Source organism: Somniosus microcephalus, chromosome 2, assembly GCF_052327205.1.
Source record: "Somniosus microcephalus isolate GS21.2 chromosome 2, FLI_Smic_1.0, whole genome shotgun sequence".
NCBI classification, from domain to species: Eukaryota; Metazoa; Chordata; class Chondrichthyes; order Squaliformes; family Somniosidae; genus Somniosus; species Somniosus microcephalus.
The window spans coordinates 227716143-227728632 of record NC_140988.1 but is presented as its reverse complement, the minus strand read 5'-3'; the positions used below and the strand labels follow the sequence as shown (position 1 = coordinate 227728632).

At 44.0% G+C, this 12490-nt stretch overlaps 1 protein-coding gene across 1 annotated transcript in view; it reads left to right on the top strand.

The window, feature by feature from the left end:
* nfxl1 (nuclear transcription factor, X-box binding-like 1) overlaps window positions 1-12490 on the top strand; it is a 217386-nt gene that overhangs the window by 24000 nt on the left and 180896 nt on the right. Inside the window, exons 3-6 of the mRNA XM_085969766.1 lie at window positions 8004-8116; window positions 10751-10881; window positions 11934-12112; window positions 12200-12361. Coding sequence (XP_085825892.1) covers window positions 8004-8116; window positions 10751-10881; window positions 11934-12112; window positions 12200-12361 — 585 coding nt within the window. The remainder of the gene's footprint in view (window positions 1-8003; window positions 8117-10750; window positions 10882-11933; window positions 12113-12199; window positions 12362-12490) is intronic.

Genomic DNA, 12490 nt, shown 5'->3' with positions numbered 1-12490 from the left:
TCCATCGCGTTCCTCCTCGTCTGAGCAGATCCTGTGTATTCGCAGGGCTTGTCCATAGGGGATGGCTTCTTTAACGTGGTTAGGGTGGAAGCTGTGTAAGGGTTGGGGCTTCTTTAAACTGGTTTAAAGTAATTTTCCTGGTCTTGCAGCCTTTGCCTGCACTCAGACCAATTCCAATAAAACCAATTTTAAAACAGCGGTTCCGAATCGCTACCCCTCCTTTAGTTCTGAGTGGAGGAACCTATAATTAATGATATTAAAACGGAACAAGTGGTTTGGATGAGAGAAAAATCCAGTTTTATTACCTAAATAAACTGCAATCCAAAGAATAAACTATCCCACACGAACACAGTAATTACATTAAAACTATATAACGGGGTTGCAGACGGCGAAAACGAGGGATAAAATGACTACAATGTTATTTAAACAATCTTAGCAATTACCCTCAAATCACCACCCCAAACCCCTGCTAGGTTGCCTTGTTGAGGAGTCAGAACACCCTGCTCACCTGTGATCCAGCGAAGTAAGAGAGAGAGAGAGACTCACCTATGGTCCCAGGAAGTAAAGAGAGAGATAGCTTCTCAGCAGCTATCTTTATACCTGGTGAGGCCCCTGCCGTTCTGCCTTGCAAGGGCTGTGTGCAAAATTCCCCGCCCAAAGGGTCTACTACACGAGAAAGCTGTGATTGGCTAACTCAGAGTGGTTGGACTGGATTAATGTGTCTTCCGGAGCTCCTTGGGCTGAAACAAAAGAGAATGCAACAGCCCTATTGTCCAGTGCTGGGTGATTTAAAACCCATTCAATTCTTAAACGTTTCCCATTCAAGGTACAAAAGTCTCTTCTGCAGTTTAGATTTATCCACTCGATATACAAACAAATGCTAATAGCATTCAATTGCTTTGTAAACAAAGCATTGTCCTTTGTCGTCGGCCATGTGGTGCGGCAGCCATTTTTATCCCTGGAAATTTAAAAGCACAACGCCCAGGGATTCTTTAATCAAAAAAATTGATCTTCAGAACTGTAAATTATTGCGAATTCTTACAGTCCGCCCTTGGATACTTCCAGCTTGCTTGTAGTATCCTCTTGAAGAAATGAGCAATAATTTCTGACCCCCCACAAACAACCATCCCCTGTATTTACCTAATAGCTATCTGCCACTGATCCCCGTCCCGTCTATTCCCCTTAAATTCAAGAAAAAACCATGGTACGGTAGGCATCTTACAGATACTTCAATTTTCAATAAGGGGTCTCATACCCGTACACGCTTGTAAAATTATACAGTGTAAACCAAATTTACAATCACTTTTTTACATCATAAGTTATTACAAAATGTTGCAATCTTAGTTACACAATGTAATCAAAATGATCCCAAGCACGGAGAGGATCCTACGCCTCTGCTCAACTTGGGGCTGCAACACAAAATACAAAAAATCATTAAACAACATGCTTAAATGAACCCCGATCATCACGTGCCAATGATGGGTCGCGAAATTCGAGTGGGTATTGCTCCTCCCACTTGGGCAGTAAAAGTACCTTCCACCCTCCTGTTGATCGTCTTAAACTTTAAAACAGGCAGAATGGATTTACAGACCAGTCTGCTCCGCCAGCCCCGAGCCGTTCCCTTGTCCTTTTGTGGAGGCGGGGTACCCCTCCTGTTTAAAATATACCTTAGCACAGACTGAGACCGGGGAGCATGGGATCTCGACTCCCAGTCTTTCCCCCCCTCCGTCTACCCTCGACTGGCTGTAGAAAATGATGGGTGCCTGTGTGGCGGCTCTCCCTGGCCCCACACTGATCCGGCCACCCACTCATCCTTCCCAGCCACACTTATCCTCTTTGCCCGTGGGCCCCCGGGTGAGTTCCTCCCTCCCCCGACCGCACCCACGCGACTCTTGGGTCTCCCCCTCCTCTATACAATCTTTCCCGGGCCATCACCACCCACCCCCGGGGAACGCGTCCCTATCACAAGGCGCCCGCGCTTCCCTATCGTGGCTCCTCAACAGCGAGGTCTCCCGCAAGTGAACTTCGGTCAGGATAGTGCTGGGTTGGGGGCCGTGCCCCACCCAGCTGGGGCCAGCTCCTCCCCGTAGGAGGAGTAGGCAAGTTCCTCCGGACCCTGTCTGGTTTTTCCCGAAGATCGCTGCGGGGTCTCCTGGATTCGTCCAGTGGCGAGGTGATCCCCAACATTTTGTCTCCATAACTTAATTCGATGCCCAGCTCGGGCTGGGCGAACATGGCTGCTTCATTTTCCAATCTCCTGCAAAACTTAAAAGGGACATGCAGCCAGGTCTCACTGACCTGCTGCCTTAGGTGGAGACATGGGTCCCTCGACCTCGGACCAAAACACAAACATTCGGCACACATGTAAACTTAAACTCTTTAAACTTAAACTTAAAACTGGTTATATGAAACTAAAATTTACACCTTAAAGCAAGCTATATACACACACATAGCTATAATACAAATGCCGCCCGTCTCCGGATGGCCAGGCTAATCTCTGGCACTGTCGCAGATTGCTGCTGGCTGCAGCGAAGCTGGACTGCCTCCTGTCTCTGGTCCTTCGCAGCTTATGGCTGTTGAGTGGGGGCCTCAGTCTCTTCTGCAGTTTAGATGTATCCACTCGATATACAAACCAATGCTAATAGCATTCAATTGCTTTGTAAACAAAGCATTGTCCTTTGTCTCCATTGAACCTTACTTCCAGACACAGAAAGCTGCATTCCAAGCCCCTTTGTCTTCGGCCATGTGGTGCGGCAGCCATTTTTATCCCTGGAAATTTAAAAGCACAACGCCCAGGGATTCTTTAATCAAAAAAATGGATCTTCAGAACTGTAAATTATTGTGAATTCTTATAGCTGGAGAAGTGAAGCATCGTGAGGTTGTCCGTGGGCTTGCGGTAGAGTGAAGTGCTGAGGTGTCCGTCTTTGATGGAGATTTGTGTGTCCAGGAATGAGACCGATTCTGAGGAGTAGTCCATGGTGAGTTTGACGGTGGGATGGAACTTGTTGATGTTATCGTGTAGTCTTTTCAGTGATTCTTCGCCGTGGGTCCATAGGAAGAAAATGTCGTCGATGTATCTGGTGTATAGCGTTGGTTGGAGATCCTGTGCGACCCATGGCGAAGAATCACTGAAAAGTCTACACGATAACATCAACAAGTTCCATCCCACCATCAAACTCACCATGGACTACTCCTCAGAATCGGTTTCATTCCTGGACACACGAATCTCCATCAAAGACGGACACCTCAGCACTTCACTCTACCGCAAGCCCACGGACAACCTCACGATGCTTCACTTCTCCAGCTTCCACCCTAACCACGTTAAAGAAGCCATCCCCTGTGGACAAGCCCTGCGAATACACAGGATCTGCTCAGACGAGGAGGAACGCGATGGACACCTACAGACACTGAAAGACGCCCTTGTAAGAACGGGATATGACGCTCGACTCGTCGATCGACAGTTCCGACGGGCCACAGCGAAAAATCGCATAGACCTCCTCAGAAGACAAACACGGGACACAACCAACAGAGTACCCTTTGTCGTCCAGTACTTCCCCGGAGCGGAGAAACTACGCCATGTTCTTCGCAGCCTTCAACATGTCATTGATGACGACGAACACCTTGCTAAGGCCATCCCCACGCCTCCACTACTCGCTTTCAAACAGCCGCCTAACCTCAAACAGACTATCGTTCGCAGCAAATTACCCAGCTTTCAGGAGAACAGCGACCACGACACCACACAACCCTGCCACAGCAACCTCTGCAAGACATGCCAGATCATCAACACAGATACCATCATCACACGTGAGGACACCACCCACCAGGTACATGGTACATGCTCATGTGACTCGGCCAACGTTGTCTACCTCATACGTTGCAGGAAAGGATGCCCCGGAGCATGGTACATCGGCGAGACCATGCAGACACCGTGACAACGGATGAACGGACACCGCGCAACAATCACCAGGCAGGATTGTTCCCTCCCAGTCGGGGAACACTTCAGCAGTCAAGGACATTCAGCCTCCGATCTTCGGGTAAGCATTCTCCAAGGCGGCCTTCGAGACACACGACAACGCAAAATCGTCGAGCAGAAACTGATAGCCAAGTTCCGCACCCATGAGGACGGCCTCAACCGAGATCTTGGGTTCATGTCACGCTACATGTAACCCCACCTGACGCAGGGTCATCCAGACTCGAGTCGACATTGGCTTGTTCTCTCTACACAGATGCGGCCGGACCTGCTGTGATTTCCAGCAAAAAAAATGTTTTTTGTTTTTCATACAGACCCCAGCATCTGCAATAATTGACCCCACCTCATTGTTCTTTGATGTAATGTTTTCCTGACTGACCTGTTTGGACACCATTCACACCTTTGATTGCTGTGATTATCTCTGCTGAGGTGTGATAAATGGCAGTTGGAAATATTACCTGTAAACATCTGACATGATTCTCTGACTATATAAGCTGTGTCTTTATGCATTTCTCCACTTCACCTGGCGAAGGAGCAGTGCTCCGAAAGCTTGTGATTTCAAATAAAGCTGTTGGACTATAACCTGGTGTTGTGTGACTTCTTACATTTGTCCACCCCAGTCCAACTCCGGCATCTCCACACCATCATATATTCTGGTCAGCCTACACCTTGAATATTGCTTTCCATTCTAGTCGAGGAAAGCATCCAAGCCTTAGAAGGAGTTGAGAAGGACCACAAGATTGATTCCTAGTGTCAGTGGACTGATTTGTTAGTATAGCTTAGAAAAACAGCCTTGAAAGGGGGCAAATGAAAGGATACATAGAGATATATAAGGTACCAAGTGGAACAGAAAGATTAATCTGACCCCTATTTCAGGTAAATCACGAAGGTAAGATAAGGGTGCACAGGTACCAATTGGTAAAATGCAATTTCAAGGCTGATGTCACAAAGCATTTCTTCATGATGATATGGATAAAATAGCAGATGCAAAAGTTCTGGAGTCATTCAAGTAGCAGTTAGATGCTGTGCGGAAGGATGAGCTGGTGGGCCAAATGGCCTCCATCTATAAGGGAACTGTATATTCGTGTGATCGGAAAATTGTGCAATTAAGGTGCAAAGTAGTCTAAATTTACAATGCCTAAGTCAGTGGAATATTACATACACTTTTTGTAAATGCATGCTAACAGTAACATCAGTGCAAAGCGGTTTTGGCTTTGCATTAACTCTAAACTTGAGTAGTGTAAAATTAAGGCCCGAATTGACTCCAAAGTAGAGTGAAAGTTCATTCTCCACCAGGGAGTGTTGCTGCACTTTGCTCCAGTGTCAGGTCCGTCCCTAACTGGATTCAGGCTGCATTTCAAAAAAAATTATTTGTTCATGGAATCTGGGCGTCGCTGGCAAAGAAAGCATTTATTGTCCATCCCTAATTGCCCTTGAGAAGTTGGTGGTGAGCCACCGCCTTGAACTGCTGCAGTCTGTGAGGTGAAGGTACTCCCACAGTGCTGTTAGGGAGAGAGCTCCAGGATTTTGACACAGCAACGATGAAGGATCGGCAATATATTTCCAAGTCTGGATGGTGTACGACTTGGAGGGGAACTTGGAGGGGATGATGTTCCCATGCGCCTGCTGCCCTTGTCCTTCTAGGTGGTAGAGGTTGCGGGTTTGAGAGGTGATGTTGAAGAAGCCATGGCGAGTTGCTACAGTGCAGCTTGTAGATGGTGCACACTGCAGCCATGGTGCACCAGTGGTGAAGGGAGTGAATGTTTAAGGTGGTGGATGGGGTGCCAATCAGGCGGGCTGCTTTCTTCTGGATGGTGTCGAGCTTCTTGAGTGTTGTTACTTGCTGCAGAATACCCAGCCTCTGACCTGCTCCTGTAGCCACAGTATTTATGTAGCTGGTTCAGTTAAGTTTCTGGCCATTGTTTACCTCCAGGATGTTATTGGCGGGGGATTCGGTGATGGTAATCCTGTTGAATGTCATGGGGAGGTGGTTAGACTCTTGTTGCAGGTAGTCATTGCTTGGCACTTGTGTGGTGCAAATGTTACTTGCCACTTATCAGCCCAAGCCTGAATGTTGTCCTGAATGCGGGCATGGACAGCTTCACCTCACCTCTGGAATTCAGCTCCTTTGTCCATGTTTGGACCAAGGCTGTAATGAGGTCGGGAGCCGAGTGGTCTTGGCGGAACCCAAACTGAGCATCAGTGAGCAGGATATTGGTGAGTAAGTAATGCTTGATAGCACTGTTGATGGCATCATCCATCACTTTGCTGATGATTGAGGGTAGACTGATGGGGTGGTAATTGGCCGGATTGGATTTGTCCTGCTTTTTGTGGACAGGACATACCTGGGCAGTTTTCCATATTGTCTGGCAGATGCTAATGTTGTAGCTATACTGGAACAGCTTGGCTTGTGGCGTGGCTAGTTCTGGAGCACAACTCTTCAGCACGATAGCCGGGATGTTGTTGGGGCCCATAACCTTTGCTGTAACCAGTGCACTCAGCCATTTCTTGATATCACGTGGAGTGAATCGAATTGGCTGAAGACTGGCTTCTGTGATGGTGGGGACCTCAGGAGGAGGCCGATATGGATCATCCACTCGGCACTCCTGGCTGAAGATGGTTGTGAACACCTTGCCTTTTGCACTCGGGTGCTGAGCTCCGCCATCGTTGAGGATGGGGATATTCATGGAACCTCCTCCTCCCGTTAGTTGTTTAATTGTCCACCACCATTCATGACTGGATATGCCAGGACTGCAGAGCTTTGATCTGATCCGTTGGTTGTGGGATCACTTAGCTCTGTCTTTCGCATGCTGTTTCCGCTGTTTAGCATGCATGTAGTCCTGTATTGTAGCTTCACCAGGCAGGCACTTCATTTTTAGGTACGCCTGGTGCTTCTCCTGGCATGCTCTTCTACACTCCTCATTGAACCAGGGTTGCTCCCCTGGCTTGATGGTAATGGTAGAGTGAGGGATATGCCGGGCCATGAAGTTACAGATTGTGGTGGAATACAGTTCTACTGCTGCTGATGGCCCACATCACCTCATGGATGCCCAGTTTTGAGCTTCTAGATCTGTTCTGATTCTATCCCATTTAGCACGGTGGTAGTGCCACACAACACGATGGATGGTGTCCTCAGTGTGGGGATGGGACTTCGTCTCCACAAGGACTGTGCGGTAGTCACTCCTACCAATACTGCCATGGACAGATGAATCTGTGACCGGTAGATTGGTGAGAACGAGGTTAGGTAGGTTTTTCCCTTGTGTTGGTTCTCTCGCCACCTGTCGCAGGCCCAGTCTTGCACCTATATCCTTCAGGACTCGGCCAGCTCGATCAGTAGTGGTATTACCGAGCCATTCTTTATGATGGACATTGAAGTCCCCCACCCAGAGTACATTCTGTGTCCTTGCTACTCTCCGTGCTTCTTCCAAGTGGTGTTCAACATGGTGGAGTACTGATTCATCAGCTGAGGGAGGGCGGTAGGTCGGTGGTAATCAGCAGGAGGTTTCCTTGCCCATGTTTGACCTGATACCATGAGACTTCATGGGGTCCGGAGTCAATGTTGAGAACTCCCAGGGCCACTCCCTCTCGACTGTATACTACTGTGCCGCCACCCCTGGTGGGGCAGGACATACCCAGGGATGGTGATGGAGGCATCTGAGACATTGGTTGGAAGGTATGATTCTGAGAGTATGACGTCAGGCTGTTGCTTGACTAGTCTGTGGGACAACTCTCCCAATTTTGGCACAAATCCCCAGATGTTAATGAGGAGGACTTTGCAGGGTCGACTGCATTTACATTATAATTGCAGTGTTGGCATGAAACAAAATTGTTTTACACAAACACTACAGTGTGCATGCATCTTTAAAGAATTAAAAATGAGAATTTAGTTAAATTGGAGGAAAGTCTGCATTTACCGAATGAATGTTAGTGGAACATTATGTACTGTTACTTTGGAAATTAAAAATGTATTAAAAATACAGTGGGAATTGTAAAAGCTAAAATATTTATACGATAGATTAATCCTTTTATATAGGTGAAGATTCTTCCAGAGAACTGGAACGTACAAAACAATATCTGAATGAAGCATTTCAGTCAGGAGCTCAAACGTGCCTCATCTGCATTGCCTCAGTGAAGAGAAACCAGGCTGTAAGTATTGAAGCATTGTCAAAATCTTAGAGTAAGAGCATTTGCCTCAAGTTGAATCTAATAGAGTATTTGCTCAGGGCTATTGTGAAATTTGCTTTTTCCATTTAGTAATCTGATCAAGCATTGCACAAAATGTCACATTTTAGTGGTATTGAACAGTCTTGCTGCATATTTTTACAGTGTTAATCCTTGTGTATAGATAATCTTTTAAGTTCTAATAAATAATGGTCCAAAAATTGCGGTCGGTGGCGTAGCTCCGGAGTGCGCTGCCGACCCGCGAAAGGAAAACGCACTTCCCTTCAGTGAGGCCTGGACAGACGGGAACTTCCTCTTCAGCGCTGCAGAGTTCTACGCAGCGAATGACATCAGGGAGGCCAGGAGCGCAGTGAACAGCCTATGCATAAGGGAAGACACGCCCACAAAAGCTGTCAAAAATAAGCCGCACCCACAGAAATTTCTCAATATTTTACATTGAAATTACATTTAAAAAACTTCTAAACTCCTAAAAACTTTTAATTTGAACTGGTACTTGGACTTATTTCATATCAGCATTTTGTTTTTTTTCATTGAAACTCAATTTATACAACTTCTTGTTTAGGTGTTGTTTCCTTGAATTTTAACAGTGTCACGTAGAGTTTAATGAGACTTGTTTCTCTATCGCCTTCCGCCTATGGCTCTTGTACAGACACAGCAGACTGGATTTTAAAATCTAATCAGACTATTTAAACTGAGTCTGTTAGAAGTAGAGTGTATTAGAGTCGGGTCAATTTGCAGAAAACTGGCATATTTTATTCAAATTTGTCATTCGTTGGGATTGTATGACATGAATATTGAAATGGTTTATTTAATTTGTAGAAGTTTCACTTAATACATATTTTGTTTTTTTTATTTTAAGTTCCATCAATTCTCGTAGGGTTTTAATTCGCCATTTCTGTCGGTGACATTGAACGCGTTTAGAATATTTTACATCTGATTAACACTTATTTTAAATTCCCAGTTGAGATTTGTGTCAAACTTAGATTGAAAATCGAAATCGAACACAAATGCCGCAGCAGTTCGTTTTATTTTGCCTCCTGCGGCTCTTGTACAGACAGAGCAGACTGCAGTTGAAATTTTAATCGGATTATTTAAACTGAGCCTGCTGGAAGTAAAGTGCAGACACTGTTAGAACAGGAAATCGGGCTCCTACGCTTCAGCAACCGTAAGAGTTTTGTCTGTAATTGCTGGGCAGTTGGTGGGCAAATAGCCCAACTCTGCGCTAGCAATTGTGAGTTCCTCGGCGGTTCAGATGATTTGTCAAGGCGTACCTTGACAGATTGCAAGTCCGGCATTCAGCGCATGCACAAGTACATGTGGAAATCCCGAACTTGCAGTGTATTTCAAAGGCGTACGCTGTCATACCCACCGCAAAATCAGGGCCATTCTACCACAAGTTCATGTGTTCACAATTAAATGTTGTGTACTGTAAGACATAAAAACTATTTTCGATACAAGTTTGAGCTTAATGCAGAAAAAACAGATTACAGTTCCATAATATTTTAAAATTATGATAGTTAATAGGTTGCTTCTCAATTTGTATTGCTTTTCTTAAGTGCCATGTAGTGAATTGATACAGGCTGATGCTTGTGAATTTACCCACATACCAAATTCTTGATCTAAGCTGCAACTTGGGAGGAGGCATTGGGTGCAGGCTGGATGTTTCCTCCAGATCTTTGCGCACAGCCTAGCGGCCAACTCACAATTGACATTAGAAAAGGCATTGGAGTAGGCCGTGTATCTTTTAGGAATGTTGTAGGCTGCTTAAAAATCTAGAGGGGAGCAATGACATGGAATTTAAAAAATATATATATATCTACTAATAATATTGATTCTTTTCTGTCTCTCCCCCTTATCACCAAATTGGCTCATAGATTTTGTGAATTAACAATCATGTTAGCTGTTGTGATTTAATTCACTGAACAGTTCCTCAAAAAATAGGGTAATCTGGACAATAGCATCATCGACCTGAAACGTTAACTCTATTTCTCTCTGTACAGATGCTGCCTGACCTGCTGAGTATTTCCAGCATTTTTTGTTTTTATTTCAGATTTCCAGCATCCGCAGTATTTTGCTTTTATAAAAGTATAGTACAGGAAACTTTGTGCTATCCGGCACCGACGGGACCGAGCTGTTGCCGTTCCCTCAAAACTGCTGGACACACCAGCGCTGATGTTGAAACATACGGAGATTTTCAGCTCCGTGTGAATCAACAAACCCTGCAACAGCTTCTAAACAGTCGGCAAGCATCTCTGTAGCGTCTCTAGCTGAAGCTGTTGCTTAGCTACAGACCTTGCAGAGCTTGACTTGAGAAAAAAGCAACGAAAAGAAAAAAAACCTAACGAAACGGCTCCTGATTTTTGCCGGTGGCTCGAGCTTGCTGGACATTTAGCCTCCGGATAACACACAGTTTCCTGTATAGGATTTAGATTTTTTGAAATAAGGTATAATATGATGCTCGTTGGCTGAGAGAATATAAAAAGTATATATTGGACATTGACTTAGCAGTTACTTCAAAAAATATTTTAAATGCAGACTTTTTTTCCAAAGAAGCATCGATTAATGATATACCTAAGATTCATTTTTTTCCCTCTTTAGGTTTGGAGTTGCTTCCGTTGTTATTGTATCTTTCACATGCCATGTATCCAAAAATGGGCAAAAGACAGCATTTTTCTTGTATCCTCTGTGTTGGATGATGATTTTGGGAAAAAAGATCATCCCTGGCCATGGTAAGCTGCAGATATTTTCTCTTGAATGAGAGACTTTATTTTAATAAAGTATGTTCATTGCATTTTATAAGAATTAATGTTTTGAATTGGTGACTAACTCAGTCAAGTAGATAACCAATCTAAATAACCTGAAATAGTTTGATATCCTCTGAGGCCTAGCTGTATTTTTCACCTTGTCTTCACTGTCTCTTCCATAATACGGGCCCCATTTCCACCCTTAAAATCTCTAATTTGCTTAATAAATACTGATTATGGCAAAAAATTGCCATGGCACTTTCTAAGAATCTCTTTGGACTCATCCTTACAACTAGAAAGTATTTGTTTATAAATCCTACTTTGAAACCTTCCTCTTAGTTCTCCATGATGTAAAAATTCACAGAATATGCATGTGCTACTCAGGATTTTAATAATCTCTGCATAGATATGATCAGCTGGGTCAGAAATAAAAATGTTGGTTGAAACCACTTTAGAAAAATAAATTTAGCAATTTGATTGCTTAAAATTTCAGAGTTCTTTTTTGTGGTATCTTTGGCGTATATGTCAGCAAACCAGTATAATTAAGTTGATAATTTGAACAAATGAGAAGTGTCCCCCTCCCCCCGTTTGATTTAATGTGCCACCTTCTAGATTTGATGTGTTTTAGCTTTTATTTATGTTAGTAACACTTGATTATATATTTTTCCATAATCTTATGAAATGCCTATATTGGTACTGTAACTTTTTTTTATGTGCTTTGCAAAATCTTTATATCTTTTTACACAAAGTCTTTCCATAGAATCCGTGAGCCTTTTAACAGTGAATAATCTTCCTATTTTCCAAATAATCTTCCTATTTTCCTAATAATCTTGCAGTGATGTCTGTTATATTGGGTGCCGCAATACAAAACTTTTATTCAAAGATATGCTGGTAATTGTTTCTTTTTAAAAGTATACAGAGCCAGAAGTAATGTATAATAACATTTGAAGGGTTTTCATCATGTTTTAGGTATGCCTGTTGTACAAATTTAATAATTCTGGTTCTTCAAAGAAAATTATTTTGGTATTCCTGTTCAGTCCTAAATGTAGGCATCAGTACGAACAGTCTCAAACTCCAACAAGGTACTACTGTTACTGTGGAAAGGTTGAAGATCCCCCACCAGACCCTTGGCTTGTACCTCATTCCTGTGGCCAAGTTTGTGACAAAGAATTCAAGCCTTTATGTGGACACAAGTGTCTTCTTTTATGCCATCCTGGTAAAGTGATTACAATTGGCTAATTGTTTTGCACAACTTTAATAAACTTGATCATGGGTTAAAAATGTTTTTATGCTTCTGATTTAGGTCCTTGTCCACCTTGTCCAAAGATGGTCTCCATAACATGTTACTGTAAAAAGGCTAAAACAGTATCCCGACGATGCAGTGCTAAGGGGTGGTCCTGTCAGCAGCCGTGTAGCCGACTGTTAACTTGTGGGCAGCATAAATGTGAAAATCCATGTCATACAGGTTAGTAAATGTCTCTCCTCCGTCATCCACTGGGTGGGACTACACTCGCCTGGTTCCAGTCTTATCTACTACAAAAGCAAAATACTGCGGATGCTGGAAATCTGAAATAAAAACACAAAATGCTGGAAA